This window comes from Salvelinus fontinalis, chromosome 9 (assembly GCF_029448725.1).
Source record: "Salvelinus fontinalis isolate EN_2023a chromosome 9, ASM2944872v1, whole genome shotgun sequence".
In the NCBI taxonomy this organism is placed as follows: Eukaryota; Metazoa; Chordata; class Actinopteri; order Salmoniformes; family Salmonidae; genus Salvelinus; species Salvelinus fontinalis.
The window spans coordinates 9,500,356-9,521,109 of NC_074673.1; the positions used below are offsets into that span (position 1 = coordinate 9,500,356).

The 20,754-nt window shown below is 52.6% G+C and overlaps 1 protein-coding gene across 3 annotated transcripts in view; it reads left to right on the plus strand.

Annotated features, from left to right (window-relative positions):
• LOC129862033 (contactin-1a-like) overlaps positions 1-20,754 on the plus strand; it is a 164,626-nt gene that overhangs the window by 90,645 nt on the left and 53,227 nt on the right. For all 3 annotated transcript variants that reach the window (XM_055933348.1, XM_055933345.1, XM_055933346.1), the window contains 3 exons: positions 3,387-3,513; positions 5,706-5,881; positions 6,423-6,518. In XM_055933348.1, coding sequence (XP_055789323.1) covers positions 3,387-3,513; positions 5,706-5,881; positions 6,423-6,518 — 399 coding nt within the window. The remainder of the gene's footprint in view (positions 1-3,386; positions 3,514-5,705; positions 5,882-6,422; positions 6,519-20,754) is intronic.

Below are 20,754 nucleotides of genomic sequence, written 5' to 3' on the forward strand. Positions count from 1 at the left end.
ACACACACACACACACACACACACACACACACACACACACACACACACACACACACACACACACACACACACACACCTGCAGACACAGGCAGGATCAGGGAAAATAATTAGCGTCTCAGGAACATTTTGCCTGATTGGTTATTCATGACCTCGTCTTGCATTGTTTTTCTGTCTCATGGAGCTCTGTGATGCATGTCTTTTTTAATGACTAATTGAGGCTAATTATCTGAGTGTGTGTGTGTGTGTGTGTGTGTGTGTGTGTGTGTGTGTGTGTGTGTGTGTGTGTGTGTGTGTGTGTGTGTGCGTGCGTGCGTGCGTGCTTGTATGCAGGTCAAATGAGGCAAGGCATTTCCATCAAAGACATCTCTCTGGGTTTAGCTCGCTAACTGCTTGTCTTGTTCTCTGGCTGATAATGATGACATCTGAAAGGGTTTTGGGTAAACACATGTTCATTTCCAATTTAATATTTAGCTTCTGAAAATAATGTAACCAATAGGAGTGCTGCATATACAGTGCCTTCGGAAAGTTTTCAGACCCCTTGACTTTTTCCACATTTTGTTAGGTTACAGCCTTATTGTAATATTCATGAAATTGTTTTTTTCCCCTCATCAATCTACACACGATACCCCATAATGGCAGAGCAAAAACTGTTTCCTACCGATTTTTGCTAATTTATTACAAATAAAAAAATCTGAAAAATCATATTTGCTTAAGTATTCAGACCCTTTACTCAGTACTTTGTTGAAGAACCTTTTGGCAGCGATTACAGCCTTGAGTCTTCTTGGGTACAACGCTACAAGCTTGGCACACCTGTATTTGGAGATTTTCTCACATTCTTCTCTGCAGATCCTCTCAAGCTCTGTCAGGTTGGATGGGGAGCGTTGCTGCACAGATATTTTCAGGTCTCCCTCGGGTTCAAGTCCGGGCTCTAGCTGGGCCACTCAAGGACATTCAAAGACTTGTCCCCAAGCCATCCCAAAGCCATTCCTGTGTTGCTGTGTGCTTAGGGTTTTTGTCCTGCTGGAAGGTGAACCTTCACCCCAGTCTGAGGTCCTGAGCACTCTGGAGCAGGTTTTCATCAAGGCTCTCTCTGTATTTTGCTCCGCTCATCTTTCCCTCGATCCTGACTAGTCTCCTAGTCCCTGCTGCTGAAAAACATCCCATCAGCATGATGCTACCACCATCATGCTTCACCGTAGGGATGCTGCTAGGTTTCCTCCAGATGTGACGCTTGGCATTCAGTCCAAAGACTTCAATCTTGGTTTCATCAGACCAGATAATCTTGTTTCTCATGCTCTGATAGTCTTTAGGTGCCTTTTGGTAAACTCCAAGCAGGCTGTCATGTGCCTTTTATTGAGGAGTGGCTTCCGTCTGGTCACTCTACCATAAAGGCCTGATTGGTGGAATGCTGCAGAGATGGTTGTCCTTCTGGAAGGTTCTCCCATCTCCACGGAGCAACTCTAGAGCTCTGTCAGAGTGACCATCGGGTTCTCGGTTGCTCAGTTTGGCTGGGCTGCCAGCTCTAAGAAGAGTCTTGGTGGTTCAAAACTTCTTCCATTTAAGAATGGTTGAGGACACTGTGTTCTTGCAGACCTTCAATGCTGAAGACATTTCTGGTGCCCTTCCCCAGATCTGTTTCTCAACACAACACAATGCCGTCTCTGAGCTCTACAGACAATTCCTTCGACCTCATTGCTTGGATTTTGCTCTGACATGCACTGTCAACTGTGGGACCTTCTATAGACAGGTGTGTGCCTTTCCACATCATGTCCAATCAATTGAATTTACCACAGGTGGACTCCAGTCCAGTTGTAGAAACATCTCAAGGATGATCAATGGAAACAGGATGCACCTGAGCTCAATTTCAAGTCTCATCGCAAAGGGTCTGAATACTTTTTTCTTTTTTTAAAATAAATGTAATACAGTTTTCACTTTGGCATTGGGTGTAGATTGCTGAGTTTAAAAAAAATGTTATCCATTTTATAATAATGCTGTAACATAAGGGTCTGAATACTTTCCCAAGGCACTGTATACTAGGTTATTAATGCACCTGAGACTGTAACTCTCTGTCAGAAGACATTACAATACTAAGAAACACCAAGGGGTTCTGGGAAAATACTGACATTTCATCATGTTGTTCTTCTACTGCCAGAATATAATTTGTCCATAACAAATGTTTTATTTTGTGAAAGAAAATAAACTCAACTTTATATCGCTTTCTCACATGTCTTATCCCAAGACCTGTGTCTTATTCATTAGGTACAAAGTGAAAGACAACAGACTGAAACAGGGTGGGACTATCCTGTCTGTCTGTCTGTCTTTTCTGACCTTGCAGGTCCTGAAACATTCACCCTGTGTATCTGTCTATTTATCTGTCTATTTATCTGTCTGTCTCTCTGACCTAGTAGGTCCTGATTCATTCACCCTGTCTGTCTGTCTGTCTGTCTGTCTGTCTGTCTGTCTGTCTGTCCTAGTAGGTCCTGATTCATTCACCATGTCTGTCTGTCTGTCTGTCTGACGTAGTAGGCCCTGAGTCATTCACCCTGTCTGTCTGTCTGTCTGTCTGTCTGTCTGTCTGTCTGTCTGTCTGTCTGACCTAGCAGGTCCTGAGTCATTCACCCTGTCTGTCTGTCTGTCTGTCTGTCTGACCTAGCAGGTCCTGATTCATTCACCCTGTCTGTCTGTCTGTCTGTCTGTCTGACCTAGCAGGTCCTGAGTCATTCACCCTGTCTGTCTGTCTGTCTGTCTGTCTGTCTGTCTGTCTGTCTGTCTGTCTGACCTAGCAGGTCCTGAGTCATTCACCCTGTCTGTCTGTCTGTCTGTCTGACCTAGCAGGTCCTGATTCATTCACCCTGTCTGTCTGTCTGTCTGTCTGTCTGTCTGTCTGACCTAGCAGGTCCTGAGTCATTCACCATGTCTGTCTGTCTGTCTGTCTGTCTGTCTGTCTGACCTAGTAGGTCCTGAATCATTCACCCTGTCTGTCTGTCTGTCTGTCTGTCTGTCTGTCTGTCTGTCTGTTTCTCTGACCTAGCAGGTCCTGAGTCATTCACCCTGTCTGTCTGTCTGTCTGTCTGTCTGTCTGTCTGTCTGTCTGTCTGTCTGTCTGTCTGACCTAGTAGGTCCTGATTCATTCACCCTGTCTGTCTGTCTGTCTGTCTGTCTGTCTGTCTGACCTAGCAGGTCCTGAGTCATTCACCCTGTCTGTCTGTCTGTCTGTCTGTCTCCTCAGACGATGCTACAGGTAATGTGCCAGTGTGTGTGTTACGATGATGTCATATACTGTTTGTCTAGACCGTTAGGTGCTAAGTTGTTAACGATGTCTGTCTGTCTGTCTGTCTGTCTGTCTGTCTGTCTGTCTGTCTGTCTGTCTGTCTCTCTCCTCTCAGACGATACTACAGGTTACGGGCCGGTGTTTGAGGATCAGCCGGTTGACACCATCTACCCCGAGGAGTCACCTGAGGCCAAAATCACCATGAGCTGTCGAGCACGAGCCAACCCACCTGCCACATACACGTAACAGTCCTCCTCTCACCCCTAAACCCCACCTGCTGTGCTGTGTTGTACTGTATGTCCCTCGTCTCTCACCGTCCCTCACCCCCCCAACACTCCCTAAACCCCACCTTCTGTGATGTGTTGTAGTGTATGTCCCCCGTCTCTCACCGTCCCTCACCCCCCAACACCCCCTAAACCCCACCTGCTGTGCTTTGTTGTAGTGTATGTCCCTCGTCTCTCACCGTCTCTCACCGTCTCTCACCCCCCCAACACTCACTAAACCCCATCTTCTGTGCTGTGTTGTACTGTATGTCCCTCGTCTCTCACCGTCTCTCACCCCCCCAACACTCCCTAAACCCCACCTTCTGTGCTGTGTTGTACTGTATGTCCCTCGTCTCTCACCTTCTCTCACCCCCCCAACACTCCCTAAACCCCACCTTCTGTGCTGTGTTGTACTGTATGTCCCTCGTCTCTCACCGTCCCTCACCCCCCCAACACTCCCTAAACCCCACCTTCTGTGCTTTGTTGTACTGTATGTCCCTCGTCTCTCACCGTCCCTCACCCCCCCAACACTCCCTAAACCCCACCTGCTGTGCTGTGTTGTACTGTATGTTCCTCGTCTCTCACCTTCTCTCACCCCCCCAACACTCCCTAAACCCCACCTTCTGTGCTGTGTTGTACTGTATGTCCCTCGTCTCTCACCGTCTCTCACCCCCCCCAACACTCCCTAAACCCCACCTTCTGTGATGTGTTGTAGTGTATGTCCCCCGTCTCTCACCGTCCCTCACCCCCCAACACCCCCTAAACCCCACCTGCTGTGCTGTGTTGTACTGTATGTTCCTCGTCTCTCACCGTCTCTCACCGTCCCTCACCCCCCCAACACTCCCTAAACCCCATCTTCTGTGCTGTGTTGTACTGTATGTCCCTCGTCTCTCACCGTCTCTCACCCCCCCAACACTCCCTAAACCCCACCTGCTCTGCTGTGTTGTACTGTATGTCCCTCGTCTCTCACCCCCCAACACTCCCTAAACCCCACCTGCTCTGCTGTGTGTACTGTATGTCAATCTGTACTCAGCATGCAGCGGTAGGAAAAGTACCCAATTGTCATACTTGAGTAAAAGTAAAGATACCTTAATAATAGAAAATTATTAAAGTAAAAGTGAAAGTCACCCTGTAAAATACTACTTGAGTAAAAGTCCCAAAGTATTTGGTTTAAAATATACTTAAGTATCAAACGTAAAAATGTGAATAATTTCAAATTCCTTTTATTAAGCAAACCGGACGACACCATTTTTTTTTACAGATAGCCAGGGACACACTCCAACACTCAGACATCATTAACAGATAGCCAGGGTCACACTCCAACACTCAGACATCCTTTACAGATAGCCAGGGGCACACTCCAACACTCAGACATAATTTACAGATAGCCAGGGGCTCCAACACTCAGACATCATTTACAGATAGCCAGGGGCACACTCCAACACTCAGACATCCTTTACAGATAGCCAGGGACACACTCCAACACTCAGACATCATTTACAGATAGCCAGGGGAACACTCCAACACTCAGACATCATTAACAGATAGCCATGGGAACACTCCAACACTCAGACATCATTTACAGATAGCCAGGGGAACACTCCAACACTCAGACATCATTTACAGATAGCCAGGGGCACACTCCAACACTCAGACATCATTTACAGATAGCCAGGGGAACACTCCAACACTCAGACATAATTTACAGATAGCCAGGGACACACTCCAACACTCAGACATAATTTACAGATAGCCAGGGACACACTCCAACACTCAGACATCATTTACAGATAGCCAGGGACACACTCCAACACTCAGACATCATTTACAGATAGCCAGGGACACACTCCAACACTCAGACATCATTTACAGATAGCCAGGGGCACACTCCAACACTCAGACATCATTTACAAACAAAGCATGTGTGTTTAGAGGCAGTAGGGTTGATAAGTGTGTGAATTGGACCTTTTTCCAGTCCTGATAAGCATTCAAAATGTAACGAGTACTTCTGGGTGTCAGGGAAAATGTACGGAGTAAAAAGTACATAATTTTCTTTCGGAATGTAGTGAAGTAAAAGTAAACGTTTCATTTGTTTTGAACTGTAATCTGTCCGTTCAGGGAACCTCTTTTGGCTCAAGAGCACATGTCCGTGTCCCCTCCTCTCTCCTCAGGTGGAGATTAAACAGCAGGAATATAGATCAGGATGAAGACAACCACTACACGTTGGTGGGAGGCAACCTGGTCATCTCTAACCCCATCAAGAACAAGCACGTTGGGAAGTACACCTGTAAGGCCACCAACGACTACGGCACTGTGGTCAGCAGAGAGGCCGCTGTCCAGTTTGGATGTGAGTGGACTGGATTGGACGTGATTGGATGGGATCCCCGTCCCCATCGTTACGTAACACATTATCATTGGCAGGAAGGATGAAAGGACTTTTTTAGACCAGCCCCTTAGGCTAAGCTGTCATGCCTATGTGAGTGGAGCTGTGATTGAGAGGCAGCCCTGGCACATCATAACAGCTGTGGAAATGGAATTTGAATGGTCAAAATTTTTGAGGGTAGCATGACATGGAATCACTTCTGCTGAATCGATAGTAAGTTCACTTTGAAAGATGACAGTTGCAAATTACAAGCCTGCCAACTAGTTAAATGCAGGTCCTGGTTGTGAAGTGGTTTTGAGAGAGAGGTTACAGGGTTTAAGAGTATTTGGAGGATCAGTGTTCTTACATAAATGAGGCGAGGGAGAGTGTGACAGTGGATTATCCAGGCTTGTTAATGAATCTGAACTCTCTCTGTCTTCCTCTCCCCAATCTCCCCCGTCACTCTCTCCCTCGCCTTCTCTCTTTCCCCCCCACCCTCTCTCTGTCCCCCCCTCTCTTTCTCCAGACCTGGACTTCTTCTCCTCTGAGGAGAGAGAGGCGGTGTATGTGAAGGAGGGCCAGGGGGCAGTGCTGCTCTGCGCTCCTCCCCCACACTACCCAGGTAAGTGCTAGGCTAAGCTAACGGCTAATTATATGATGCTAGGTCATTGTTATGGCTAACGCTAATGCTAGACACAGATGGTGTCAAATGTATCTTAAGATGTCTTGAATAGTGTCTATGTCATGTCTCAAAGTGTCTCAACACATCTCAACTGAAGTGTGAAGATGTGTGAGACATGGCTGGGTATAGTGTAGGATAGGATGAACTTAGTGTCCTGAGGGTCCTGAGGGAAGATTCAAACGATACATTACACATTCAACATAATACACACATTGCACACTTTTCATATAGCCACATAGATAATACATATTGCACATTTCCCTTACATTCAGTGAGTGGCCTACTAACCCAGCTCAGCTTTGCTGTTGAGGTATTTGATGGACATGGGAATGAAGGAGTGCTTAAACCTGTTTAGGGGACCCTATAGCGCACAGGTGTCAAACTCATTCCACGGGGGGCCGAGTGTCTGCGGGTTTTCGCTCCTCCCTTATACTTGATTGATGAATTAACATCACTAATTAGTTAGGAACTCCTCACACCTGGTTGTCTAGGGCTTTATTGAAAGGAAAAACCAAAAACCTGCAGACACTAGGCCCTCCGTGGAATGAGTTTGACACCCCTGCTATAGCGTCTGTCTGAGGGGAGGAGGAACAATATAGTGTCTGGGGAGAGGAGGGACCCTATAGTGTCTGGGGAGAGGAGGGACCCTATAGTGTCTGGGGAGAGGAGGGACCCTATAGTATCTGTCTGAGGGGAGGAGGGACTCTATAGTGTCTGTCTGAGGGGAGGAGGGACCCTATAGAGTCTGTCTGAGGGGAGGAGGGACCCTATAATGCCTGTCTGAGGGGAGGAGGGACTCTATAGTGTCTGTCTGAGGGGAGGAGGGACCCTATAGTGTCTGTCTGAGGGGAGGAGGGACTCTATAGTGTCTGTTTGAGGGGAGGAGGGACTCTATAGTGTCTGTCTGAGGGGAGGAGGGACCCTATAGAGTCTGTCTGAGGAGAGGAGGGACCCTATAGAGTCTGTCTGAGGAGAGGAGGGACCCTATAATGTCTGTCTGAGGAGAGGAGGGACCCTATAATGTCTGTCTGAGGGGAGGAGGGACCCTATAGCATCTGTCTGAGGGGAGGAGGGACTCTATAGTGTCTGTCTGAGGAGAGGAGGGACCCTATAATGTCTGTCTGAGGGGAGGAGGGACCCTATAATGTCTGTCTGAGGAGAGGAGGGACCCTATAGTGTCTGTCTGAGGGGAGGAGGGACAATATAGTGTCTGTCTGAGGGGAGGAGGGACCCAATAGAGTATGAGGGGAGGAGGGACCCTTTAGTGTCTGTCTGAGGGGAGGAGGGACCCTTTAGTGTCTGTCTGAGGAGAGGAGGGACCCTATAGTGTCTGTCTGAGGGGAGGAGGGACAATATAGTGTCTGTCTGAGGGGAGGAGGGACCCTATAATGTCTGTCTGAGGAGAGGAGGGACTCTATAGTGTCTGTCTGAGGGGAGGAGGGACCCTATAATGTCTGTCTGAGGGGAGGAGGGACGCTATAGTGTCTGTCTGAGGGGAGGAGGGACCCTATAATGTCTGTCTGAGGGGAGGAGGGACTCTATAGTGTCTGTCTGAGGGGAGGGACCCTTTAGTGTCTGTCTGAGAGGAGGAGGGACCCTATAGCGTCTGTCTGAGGGGAGGAGGGACCCTTTAGAGTCTGTCTGAGGGGAGGAGGGACCCTTTAGTGTCTGTCTGAGGGGAGGAGGGACCCTTTAGTGTCTGTCTGAGGAGAGGAGGGACCCTATAATGTCTGAGGAGAGGAGGGACCCTTTAGTGTCTGTCTGAGGGGAGTAGGGACCCTATAATGTCTGAGGAGAGGAGGGACCCTATAGTGTCTGTCTGAGGGGAAGAGGGACCCTTTAGAGTCTGTCTGAGGGGAGGAGGGACCCTATAATGTCTGAGGAGAGGAGGGACCCTTTAGAGTCTGTCTGAGGGGAGGAGGGACCCTTTAGAGTCTGTCTGAGGAGAGGAGGGACCCTATAGAGTCTGTCTGAGGGGAGGAGGGACCCTTTAGAGTCTGTCTGAGGAGAGGAGGGACCCTTTAGAGTCTGTCTGAGGGGAGGAGGGACGCTTAAGAGTCTGTCTGAGGGGAGGAGGGACCATTTAGTGTCTGTCTGAGGGGAGGAGGGACCCTTTAGAGTCTGTCTGAGGAGAGGAGGGACCCTATAGTGTCTGTCTGAGGGGAGGAGGGACCCTTTAGAGTCTGTCTGAGGAGAGGAGGGACCCTATAATGTCTGAGGAGAGGAGGGACCCTATAGTGTCTGAGGAGAGGAGGGACTCTATAGTGTCTGTCTGAGGGGAGGAGGGACCCTATAGCGTCTGAGGAGAGGAGGGACACTATAGTGTCTGGCTGAGGGGAGGAGGGACCCTATAGAGTCTGTCTGAGGGGAGGAGGGACCCTATAGCGTCTGTCTGAGGGGAGGAGGGACCCTATAGTGTCTGAGGAGAGGAGGGACCCTATAGTGTCTGAGGAGAGGAGGGACTCTATAGTGTCTGTCTGAGGAGAGGAGGGACCCTATAGCGTCTGAGGAGAGGAGGGACTCTATAGCGTCTGAGGAGAGGAGGGACCCTATAGTGTATGAGGAGAGGAGGGACCCTTTAGTGTCTGTCTGAGGGGAGGAGGGACCCTTTAGTGTCTGTCTGAGGAGAGGAGGGACCCTATAATGTCTGTCTGAGGGGAGGAGGGACAATATAGTGTCTGTCTGAGGGGAGGAGGGACCCTATAGCGTCTGAGGAGAGGAGGGACTCTTTAGTGTCTGTCTGAGGGAAGGAGGGAACCTTTAGTGTCTGTCTGAGGAGAGGAGGGACCCTATAATGTCTGAGGAGAGGAGGGACCCTTTAGTGTCTGTCTGAGGGGAGGAGGGACCCTTTAGAGTCTGTCTGAGGATAGGAGGGACACTTTAGTGTCTGTCTGAGGGGAGGAGGGACCCTTTAGTGTCTGTCTGAGGAGAGGAGGGATCCTATAATGTCTGAGGAGAGGAGGGACCCTTTAGTGTCTGTCTGAGGGGAGGAGGGACTCTATAATGTCTGAGGAGAGGAGGGACCCTATAGTGTCTGTCTGAGGGGAAGAGGGACCCTTTAGAGTCTGTCTGAGGGGAGGAGGGACCCTATAATGTCTGAGGAGAGGAGGGACCCTTTAGAGTCTGTCTGAGGGGAGGAGGGACCCTTTAGAGTCTGTCTGAGGAGAGGAGGGACCCTTTAGAGTCTGTCTGAGGGGAGGAGGGACCCTTTAGAGTCTGTCTGAGGGGAGGAGGGACCATTTAGTGTCTGTCTGAGGGGAGGAGGGACCCTTTAGAGTCTGTCTGAGGAGAGGAGGGACCCTATAATGTCTGAGGAGAGGAGGGACCCTATAGTGTCTGAGGAGAGGAGGGACTCTATAGTGTCTGTCTGAGGGGAGGAGGGACCCTATAGCGTCTGAGGAGAGGAGGGACACTATAGTGTCTGGCTGAGGGGAGGAGGGACCCTATAGCGTCTGTCTGAGGGGAGGAGGGACCCTATAGTGTCTGAGGAGAGGAGGGACCCTATAGTGTCTGAGGAGAGGAGGGACTCTATAGTGTCTGTCTGAGGAGAGGAGGGACCCTATAGCGTCTGAGGAGAGGAGGGACTCTATAGCGTCTGAGGAGAGGAGGGACCCTATAGTGTCTGAGGAGAGGAGGGACCCTTTAGTGTCTGTCTGAGGGGAGGAGGGACCCTTTAGTGTCTGTCTGAGGAGAGGAGGGACCCTATAATGTCTGTCTGAGGGGAGGAGGGACCCTATAATGTCTGTCTGAGGAGAGGAGGGACCCTATAGTGTCTGTCTGAGGGGAGGAGGGACCCTATAGCGTCTGAGGAGAGGAGGGACTCTTTAGTGTCTGTCTGAGGGGAGGAGGGACCCTTTAGTGTCTGTCTGAGGAGAGGAGGGACCCTATAGTGTCTGTCTGAGGGGAGGAGGGACCCTTTAGAGTCTGTCTGAGGGGAGGAGGGACCCTATAATGTCTGAGGAGAGGAGGGACCCTTTAGAGTCTGTCTGAGGGGAGGAGGGACCCTTTAGAGTCTGTCTGAGGAGACGAGGGACCCTATAGAGTCTGTCTGAGGGGAGGAGGGACCCTTTAGAGTCTGTCTGAGGGGAGGAGGGACCATTTAGTGTCTGTCTGAGGGGAGGAGGGACCCTTTAGAGTCTGTCTGAGGAGAGGAGGGACCCTATAGAGTCTGTCTGAGGGGAGGAGGGACCCTATAGTGTCTGTCTGAGGGGAGGAGGGACCCTATAATGTCTGAGGAGAGGAGGGACCCTATAGTGTCTGAGAAGAGGAGGGACTCTTTAGTGTCTGTCTGAGGGGAGGAGGGACCCTTTAGTGTCTGTCTGAGGAGAGGAGGGACCCTATAATGTCTGAGGAGAGGAGGGACCCTTTAGTGTCTGTCTGAGGAGAGGAGGGACCCTATAGTGTCTGTCTGAGGGGAGGAGGGACCCTATAATGTCTGAGGAGAGGAGGGACCCTTTAGTGTCTGTCTGAGGGGAGGAGGGACCCTATAATGTCTGAGGAGAGGAGGGACCCTATAGTGTCTGTCTGAGGGGAGGAGGGACCCTTTAGAGTCTGTCTGAGGGGAGGAGGGACCCTATAATGTCTGAGGACAGGAGGGACCCTTTAGAGTCTGTCTGAGGGGAGGAGGCACCCTTTAGAGTCTGTCTGAGGAGAGGAGGGACCCTATAGAGTCTGTCTGAGGGGAGGAGGGACCCTTTAGAGTCTGTCTGAGGGGAGGAGGCACCCTTTAGAGTCTGTCTGAGGAGAGGAGGGACCCTATAGAGTCTGTCTGAGGGGAGGAGGGACCATTTAGTGTCTGTCTGAGGAGAGGAGGGACCCTATAATGTCTGTCTGAGGGGAGGAGGGACCCTATAATGTCTGTCTGAGGAGAGGAGGGACCCTATAGTGTCTGTCTGAGGGGAGGAGGGACCCTATAGCGTCTGAGGAGAGGAGGGACTCTTTAGTGTCTGTCTGAGGGGAGGAGGGACCCTTTAGTGTCTGTCTGAGGAGAGGAGGGACCCTATAGTGTCTGTCTGAGGGGAGGAGGGACCCTTTAGAGTCTGTCTGAGGGGAGGAGGGACCCTATAATGTCTGAGGAGAGGAGGGACCCTTTAGAGTCTGTCTGAGGGGAGGAGGGACCCTTTAGAGTCTGTCTGAGGAGACGAGGGACCCTATAGAGTCTGTCTGAGGGGAGGAGGGACCCTTTAGAGTCTGTCTGAGGGGAGGAGGGACCATTTAGTGTCTGTCTGAGGGGAGGAGGGACCCTTTAGAGTCTGTCTGAGGAGAGGAGGGACCCTATAGAGTCTGTCTGAGGGGAGGAGGGACCCTATAGTGTCTGTCTGAGGGGAGGAGGGACCCTTTAGAGTCTGTCTGAGGAGAGGAGGGACCCTATAATGTCTGAGGAGAGGAGGGACCCTATAGTGTCTGAGAAGAGGAGGGACTCTTTAGTGTCTGTCTGAGGGGAGGAGGGACCCTTTAGTGTCTGTCTGAGGAGAGGAGGGACCCTATAATGTCTGAGGAGAGGAGGGACCCTTTAGTGTCTGTCTGAGGAGAGGAGGGACCCTATAGTGTCTGTCTGAGGGGAGGAGGGACCCTATAGCGTCTGAGGAGAGGAGGGACTCTTTAGTGTCTGTCTGAGGGGAGGAGGGACCCTTTAGTGTCTGTCTGAGGAGAGGAGGGACCCTATAATGTCTGAGGAGAGGAGGGACCCTTTAGTGTCTGTCTGAGGGGAGGAGGGACCCTATAATGTCTGAGGAGAGGAGGGACCCTATAGTGTCTGTCTGAGGGGAGGAGGGACCCTTTAGAGTCTGTCTGAGGGGAGGAGGGACCCTATAATGTCTGAGGACAGGAGGGACCCTTTAGAGTCTGTCTGAGGGGAGGAGGCACCCTTTAGAGTCTGTCTGAGGAGAGGAGGGACCCTATAGAGTCTGTCTGAGGGGAGGAGGGACCCTTTAGAGTCTGTCTGAGGGGAGGAGGGACCATTTAGTGTCTGTCTGAGGGGAGGAGGGACCCTTTAGAGTCTGTCTGAGGAGAGGAGGGACCCTATAGAGTCTGTCTGAGGGGAGGAGGGACCCTATAGTGTCTGTCTGAGGGGAGGAGGGACCCTTTAGAGTCTGTCTGAGGAGAGGAGGGACCCTATAATGTCTGAGGAGAGGAGGGACCCTATAGTGTCTGAGGAGAGGAGGGACTCTATAGTGTCTGTCTGAGGGGAAGAGGGACACTATAGTGTCTGGCTGAGGGGAGGAGGGACCCTATAGCGTCTGTCTGAGGGGAGGAGGGACCCTATAGTGTCTGAGAAGAGGAGGGACCCTATAGTGTCTGAGGAGAGGAGGGACTCTATAGTGTCTGTCTGAGGAGAGGAGGGACCCTATAGCGTCTGAGGAGAGGAGGGACTCTATAGCGTCTGAGGAGAGGAGGGACCCTATAGTGTCTGAGGATGGAGGGACCCTTTAGTGTCTGTCTGAGGGGAGGAGGGACCCTTTAGTGTCTGTCTGAGGAGAGGAGGGACTCTATAATGTCTGTCTGAGGGGAGGAGGGACCCTATAATGTCTGTCTGAGGAGAGGAGGGACCCTATAGTGTCTGTCTGAGGGGAGGAGGGACCCTTTAGTGTCTGTCTGAGGAGAGGAGGGACCCTATAGTGTCTGTCTGAGGGGAGGAGGGCCCCTATAGTGTCTGGGGAGAGGAGGGCCCCTATAGTGTCTGTCTGAGGGGAGGAGGGACCCTTTAGTGTCTGTCTGAGGAGAGGAGGGACCCTATAGTGTCTGTCTGAGGAGAGGAGAGACCCTTTAGTGTCTGTCTGAGGGGAGGAGGGACCCTTTAGTGTCTGTCTGAGGGGAGGAAGGACCCTTTAGTGTCTGTCTGAGGGGAGGAGGGACTCTATAGTGTCTGTCTGAGGAGAGGAGGGACCCTATAGTGTCTGTCTGAGGAGAGGAGGGACCCTATAGTGTCTGTCTGAGGGGAGGAGGGACCCTTTAGAGTCTGTCTGAGGAGAGGAGGGACCCTATAATGTCTGAGGAGAGGAGGGACCCTATAGTGTCTGAGGAGAGGAGGGACTCTATAGTGTCTGTCTGAGGGGAAGAGGGACACTATAGTGTCTGGCTGAGGGGAGGAGGGACCCTATAGCGTCTGTCTGAGGGGGGGGGGGAACCTATAGTGTCTGAGAAGAGGAGGGACCCTATAGTGTCTGAGGAGAGGAGGGACTCTATAGTGTCTGTCTGAGGAGAGGAGGGACCCTATAGCGTCTGAGGAGAGGAGGGACTCTATAGCGTCTGAGGAGAGGAGGGACCCTATAGTGTCTGAGGATGGAGGGACCCTTTAGTGTCTGTCTGAGGGGAGGAGGGACCCTTTAGTGTCTGTCTGAGGAGAGGAGGGACTCTATAATGTCTGTCTGAGGGGAGGAGGGACCCTATAATGTCTGTCTGAGGAGAGGAGGGACCCTATAGTGTCTGTCTGAGGGGAGGAGGGACCCTTTAGTGTCTGTCTGAGGAGAGGAGGGACCCTATAGTGTCTGTCTGAGGGGAGGAGGGCCCCTATAGTGTCTGGGGAGAGGAGGGCCCCTATAGTGTCTGTCTGAGGGGAGGAGGGACCCTTTAGTGTCTGTCTGAGGAGAGGAGGGACCCTATAGTGTCTGTCTGAGGAGAGGAGAGACCCTTTAGTGTCTGTCTGAGGGGAGGAGGGACCCTTTAGTGTCTGTCTGAGGGGAGGAAGGACCCTTTAGTGTCTGTCTGAGGGGAGGAGGGACTCTATAGTGTCTGTCTGAGGAGAGGAGGGACCCTATAGTGTCTGTCTGAGGAGAGGAGGGACCATTTAGAGTCTGTCTGAGGGGAGGAGGGACCCTATAATGTCTGTCTGAGGGGAGGAGGGACTCTATAGCGTCTGAGGGGAGGAGGGACTCTTTAGAGTCTGTCTGAGGGGAGGAGGGACTCTATAGAGTCTGTCTGAGGGGAGGAGGGACCCTATAGAGTCTGTCTGAGGGGAGGAGTGACCCTATAATGTCTGAGGAGAGGAGGGACCCTATAGTGTCTGAGGAGAGGAGGGACTCTATAGTGTCTGTCTGAGGAGAGGAGGGGCCCTATTGCGTCTGAGGAGAGGAGGGAATCTATAGCGTCTGAGGAGAGGAGGGACCCTATAGTGTCTGAGGAGAGGAGGGACTCTATAGTGTCTGAGGGGAGGAGGGACTCTATAGCGCCTGAGGAGAGGAGGCACCCTATAGTGTCTGTCTGAGGGGAGGAGGGACCCTATAGTGTCTGTCTGAGGAGAGGAGGGACCCTATAGAGTCTGTCTGAGGGGAGGAGGGACCCTATAGTGTCTGTCTGAGGGGAGGAAGGACCCTTTAGAGTCTGTCTGAGGAGAGGAGGGACCCTATAATGTCTGAGGGGAGGAGGGACAATATAGTGTCTGTCTGAGGGGAGGAGGGACCCTATAGAGTCTGTCTGAGGAGAGGAGGGACCCTATAATGTCTGAGGAGAGGAGGGACCCTATAGTGTCTGAGGAGAGGAGGGACACTATAGTGTCTGGCTGAGGGGAGGAGGGACCCTATAGAGTCTGTCTGAGGGGAGGAGGGACCCTATAGTGTCTGTCTGAGTGGAGGAGGGACCCTATAGTGTCTGAGGAGAGGAGGGTCTCTTTAGTGTCTGTCTGAGGGGAGGAGGGACCCTTTAGAGTCTGTCTGAGGAGAGGAGGGACCCTATAGAGTCTGTCTGAGGGGAAGAGGGACCCTATAGTGTCTGTCTGAGGGGAGGAGGGACCCTTTAGAGTCTGTCTGAGGAGAGGAGGGACCCTATAATGTCTGAGGAGAGGAGGGACCCTATAGTGTCTGAGGAGAGGAGGGACTCTATAGTGTCTGTCTGAGGGGAGGAGGGACCCTATAGCGTCTGAGGAGAGGAAGGACACTATAGTGTCTGGCTGAGGGGAGTAGGGACCCTATAGCGTCTGTCTGAGGGGAGGAGGGACCCTATAGTGTCTGAGAAGAGGAGGGACCCTATAGTGTCTGAGGAGAGGAGGGACTCTATAGTGTCTGTCTGAGGGGAGGAGGGACCCTATAATGTCTGAGGAGAGGAGTGACCCTTTAGAGTCTGTCTGAGGGGAGGAGGGACCCTTTAGAGTCTGTCTGAGGAGAGGAGGGACCCTATAGAGTCTGTCTGAGGGGAGGAGGGACCCTTTAGAGTCTGTCTGAGGAGAGGAGGGACCCTTTAGAGTCTGTCTGAGGGGAGGAGGGACCCTTTAGAGTCTGTCTGAGGGGAGGAGGGACCATTTCGTGTCTGTCTGAGGGGAGGAGGGACCCTTTAGAGTCTGTCTGAGGAGAGGAGGGACCCTATAGAGTCTGTCTGAGGGGAGGAGGGACCCTATAGTGTCTGTCTGAGGGGAGGAGGGACCCTTTAGAGTCTGTCTGAGGAGAGGAGGGACCCTATAATGTCTGAGGAGAGGAGGGACCCTATAGTGTCTGAGGAGAGGAGGGACTCTATAGTGTCTGTCTGAGGGGAGGAGGGACCCTCTAGCGTCTGAGGAGAGGAGGGACACTATAGTGTCTGGCTGAGGGGAGGAGGGACCCTATTGCGTCTGTCTGAGGGGAGGAGGGACCCTATAGTGTCTGAGGAGAGGAGGGACCCTATAGTGTCTGAGGAGAGGAGGGACTCTATAGTGTCTGTCTGAGGAGAGGAGGGACTCTATAGCGTCTGAGGAGAGGAGGGACTCTATAGCGTCTGAGGAGAGGAGGGACCCTATAGTGTCTGAGGAGAGGAGGGACCCTTTAGTGTCTGTCTGAGGGGAGGAGGGACCCTTTAGTGTCTGTCTGAGGAGAGGAGGGACCCTATAATGTCTGTCTGAGGGGAGGAGGGACCCTATAATGTCTGTCTGAGGAGAGGAGGGACCCTACAGTGTCTGTCTGAGGGGAGGAGGGACCCTATAGCGTCTGAGGAGAGGAGGGACTCTTTAGTGTCTGTCTGAGGGGAGGAGGGACCCTTTAATGTCTGTCTGAGGAGAGGAGGGACCCTATAATGTCTGAGGAGAGGAGGGACCCTTTGGTGTCTGTCTGAGGGGAGGAGGGACCCTATAATGTCTGAGGAGAGGAGGGACCCTATAGTGTCTGTCTGAGGGGAGGAGGGACCCTTTAGAGTCTGTCTGAGGGGAGGAGGGACCCTATAATGTCTGAGGAGAGGAGGGACCCTTTAGAGTCTGTCTGAGGGGAGGAGGGACCCTTTAGAGTCTGTCTGAGGAGAGGAGGGACCCTATAGAGTCTGTCTGAGGGGAGGAGGGACCCTTTTGAGTCTGTCTGAGGGGAGGAGGGACCATTTAGTGTCTGTCTGAGGGGAGGAGGGACCCTTTAGAGTCTGTCTGAGGAGAGGAGGGACCCTATAGAGTCTGTCTGAGGGGAGGAGGGACCCTATAGTGTCTGTCTGAGGGGAGGAGGGACCCTTTAGAGTCTGTCTGAGGAGAGGAGGGACCCTATAATGTCTGAGGAGAGGAGGGACCCTATAGTGTCTGAGGAGAGGAGGGACTCTATAGTGTCTGTCTGAGGGGAGGAGGGACACTATAGTGTCTGGCTGAGGGGAGGAGGGACCCTATAGCGTCTGTCTGAGGGGAGGAGGGACCCTATAGTGTCTGAGAAGAGGAGGGACCCTATAGTGTCTGAGGAGAGGAGGGACTCTATAGTGTCTGTCTGAGGAGAGGAGGGACCCTATAGCGTCTGAGGAGAGGAGGGACTCTATAGCGTCTGAGGAGAGGAGGGACCCTATAGTGTCTGAGGATGGAGGGACCCTTTAGTGTCTGTCTGAGGGGAGGAGGGACCCTTTAGTGTCTGTCTGAGGAGAGGAGGGACCCTATAATGTCTGTCTGAGGGGAGGAGGGACCCTATAATGTCTGTCTGAGGAGAGGAGGGACCCTATAGTGTCTGTCTGAGGGGAGGAGGGACAATATAGTGTCTGTCTGAGGGGAGGAGGGACCCTTTAGTGTCTGTCTGAGGAGAGGAGGGACCCTATAGTGTCTGTCTGAGGGGAGGAGGGACCCTATAGTGTCTGGGGAGAGGAGGGCCCCTATAGTGTCTGTCTGAGGGGAGGAGGGACCCTTTAGTGTCTGTCTGAGGAGAGGAGGGACCCTTTAGTGTCTGTCTGAGGAGAGGAGGGACTCTATAATGTCTGTCTGAGGAGAGGAGGGACCCTATAGTGTCTGTCTGAGGGGAGGAGGGACCCTTTAGTGTCTGTCTGAGGGGAGGAGGGACCCTTTAGTGTCTGTCTGAGGGGAGGAGGGACTCTATAGTGTCTGTCTGAGGAGAGGAGGGACCCTATAGTGTCTGTCTGAGGAGAGGAGGGACCTTTTTGAGTCTGTCTGAGGGGAGGAGGGACCCTATAATGTCTGTCTGAGGGGAGGAGGGACTCTATAGCGTCTGAGGGGAGGAGGGACTCTTTAGAGTCTGTCTGAGGGGAGGAGGGACTCTATAGAGTCTGTCTGAGGGGAGGAGGTACCCTATAGAGTCTGTCTGAGGGGAGGAGGGAACCTATAATGTCTGAGGAGAGGAGGGACCCTATAGTGTCTGAGGAGAGGAGGGACTCTATAGTGTCTGTCTGAGGAGAGGAGGGACCCTATTGCGTCTGAGGAGAGGAGGGAATCTATAGCGTCTGAGGAGAGGAGGGACCCTATAGTGTCTGAGGAGAGGAGGGACCCTATAGAGTCTGTCTGAGGGGAGGAGGGACCCTATAATGTCTGAGGAGAGGAGGGACCCTATAGTGTCTGAGGAGAGGAGGGACTCTATAGTGTCTGTCTGAGGAGAGGAGGGACCCTATTGCGTCTGAGGAGAGGAGGGAATCTATAGCGTCTGAGGAGAGGAGGGACCCTATAGTGTCTGAGGAGAGGAGGGACTCTATAGTGTCTGAGGGGAGGAGGGACCCTATAGTGTCTGTCTGAGGGGAGGAGGGACTCTATAGCGCCTGAGGAGAGGAGGCACCCTATAGTGTCTGTCTGAGGGGAGGAGGGACCCTATAGTGTCTGTCTGAGGGGAAGAGGGACCCTATAGTGTCTGTCTGAGTAGAGGAGGGACCCTATAGCGTCTGAGGAGAGGAGGGACCCTATAACGTCTGTCTGAGGGGAGGAGGGACTCTATAGCGTCTGAGGGGAGGAGGGACCCTATAACGTCTGTCTGAGGAGAGGAGTGACTCTATAGCGTCTGAGGAGAGGAGGGACCCTATAGTGTCTGAGGAGAGGAGGGACCCTATAGTGTCTGTCTGAGGGGAGGAGGGACTCTATAGCGTCTGAGGGGAGGAGGGACCCTATATTGTCTGTCTGAGGGGAGGAGGGACCCTATAGTGTCTGTCTGAGGGGAGGAGCGACTCTATAGCGTCTGAGGAGAGGAGGGACCCTATAGCGTCTGAGGAGAGGAGGGACCCTATAGTGTCTGTCTGAGGGGAGGAGGGACTCTATAGTGTATGAGGGGAGGAGGTACTCTACAGTGTCTGTCTGAGTGGAGGAGGGACCCTATAGTGTATGAGGGGAGGAGGGAGGGACCCTATAGTGTCTGTCTGAGGGGAGGAGGGACTCTATAGTGTCTGTCTGAGGGGAGGAGGGACCCTATAGCGTCTGAGGAGAGGAGGGACTCTATAGCGTCTGAGGAGAGGAGGGACCCTATAGTGTCTGAGGATGGAGGGACACTTTAGTGTCTGTCTGAGGGGAGGAGGGACCCTTTAGTGTCTGTCTGAGGAGAGGAGGGACCCTATAATGTCTGTCTGAGGGGAGGAGGGACCCTATAATGTCTGTCTGAGGAGAGGAGGGACCCTATTGCGTCTGAGGAGAGGAGGGAATCTATAGCGTCTGAGGAGAGGAGGGACCCTATAGTGTCTGAGGAGAGGAGGGACCCTATAGAGTCTGTCTGAGGGGAGGAGGGACCCTATAATGTCTGAGGAGAGGAGGGACCCTATAGTGTCTGAGGAGAGGAGGGACTCTATAGTGTCTGTCTGAGGAGAGGAGGGACCCTATTGCGTCTGAGGAGAGGAGGGAATCTATAGCGTCTGAGGAGAGGAGGGACCCTATAGTGTCTGAGGAGAGGAGGGACTCTATAGTGTCTGAGGGGAGGAGGGACTCTATAGCGCCTGAGGAGAGGAGGCACCCTATAGTGTCTGTCTGAGGGGAGGAGGGACCCTATAGTGTCTGTCTGAGGGGAAGAGGGACCCTATAGTGTCTGTCTGAGTAGAGGAGGGACCCTATAGCGTCTGAGGAGAGGAGGGACCCTATAACGTCTGTCTGAGGGGAGGAGGGACTCTATAGCGTCTGAGGGGAGGAGGGACCCTATAACGTCTGTCTGAGGAGAGGAGGGACTCTATAGCGTCTGAGGAGAGGAGGGACCCTATAGTGTCTGAGGAGAGGAGGGACCCTATAGTGTCTGTCTGAGGGGAGGAGGGACTCTATAGCGTCTGAGGGGAGGAGGGACCCTATATTGTCTGTCTGAGGGGAGGAGGGACCCTATAGTGTCTGTCTGAGGGGAGGAGCGACTCTATAGCGTCTGAGGAGAGGAGGGACCCTATAGCGTCTGAGGAGAGGAGGGACCCTATAGTGTCTGTCTGAGGGGAGGAGGGACTCTATAGTGTATGAGGGGAGGAGGTACTCTACAGTGTCTGTCTGAGTGGAGGAGGGACCCTATAGTGTATGAGGGGAGGAGGGAGGGACCCTATAGTGTCTGTCTGAGGGGAGGAGGGACTCTATAGTGTCTGTCTGAGGGGAGGAGGGACCCTATAGCGTCTGAGGAGAGGAGGGACTCTATAGCGTCTGAGGAGAGGAGGGACCCTATAGTGTCTGAGGATGGAGGGACACTTTAGTGTCTGTCTGAGGGGAGGAGGGACCCTTTAGTGTCTGTCTGAGGAGAGGAGGGACCCTATAATGTCTGTCTGAGGGGAGGAGGGACCCTATAATGTCTGTCTGAGGAGAGGAGGGACCCTATAGTGTCTGTCTGAGGGGAGGAGGGACCCTATAGTGTCTGGGGAGAGGAGGGCCCCTATAGTGTCTGTCTGAGGGGAGGAGGGACCCTTTAGTGTCTGTCTGAGGAGAGGAGGGACCCTATAGTGTCTGTCTGAGGAGAGGAGGGACCCTTTAGTGTCTGTCTGAGGGGAGGAGGGACCCTTTAGTGTCTGTCTGAGGGGAGGAGGGACCCTTTAGTGTCTGTCTGAGGGGAGTAGGGACTCTATAGTGTCTGTCTGAGGAGAGGAGGGACCCTAT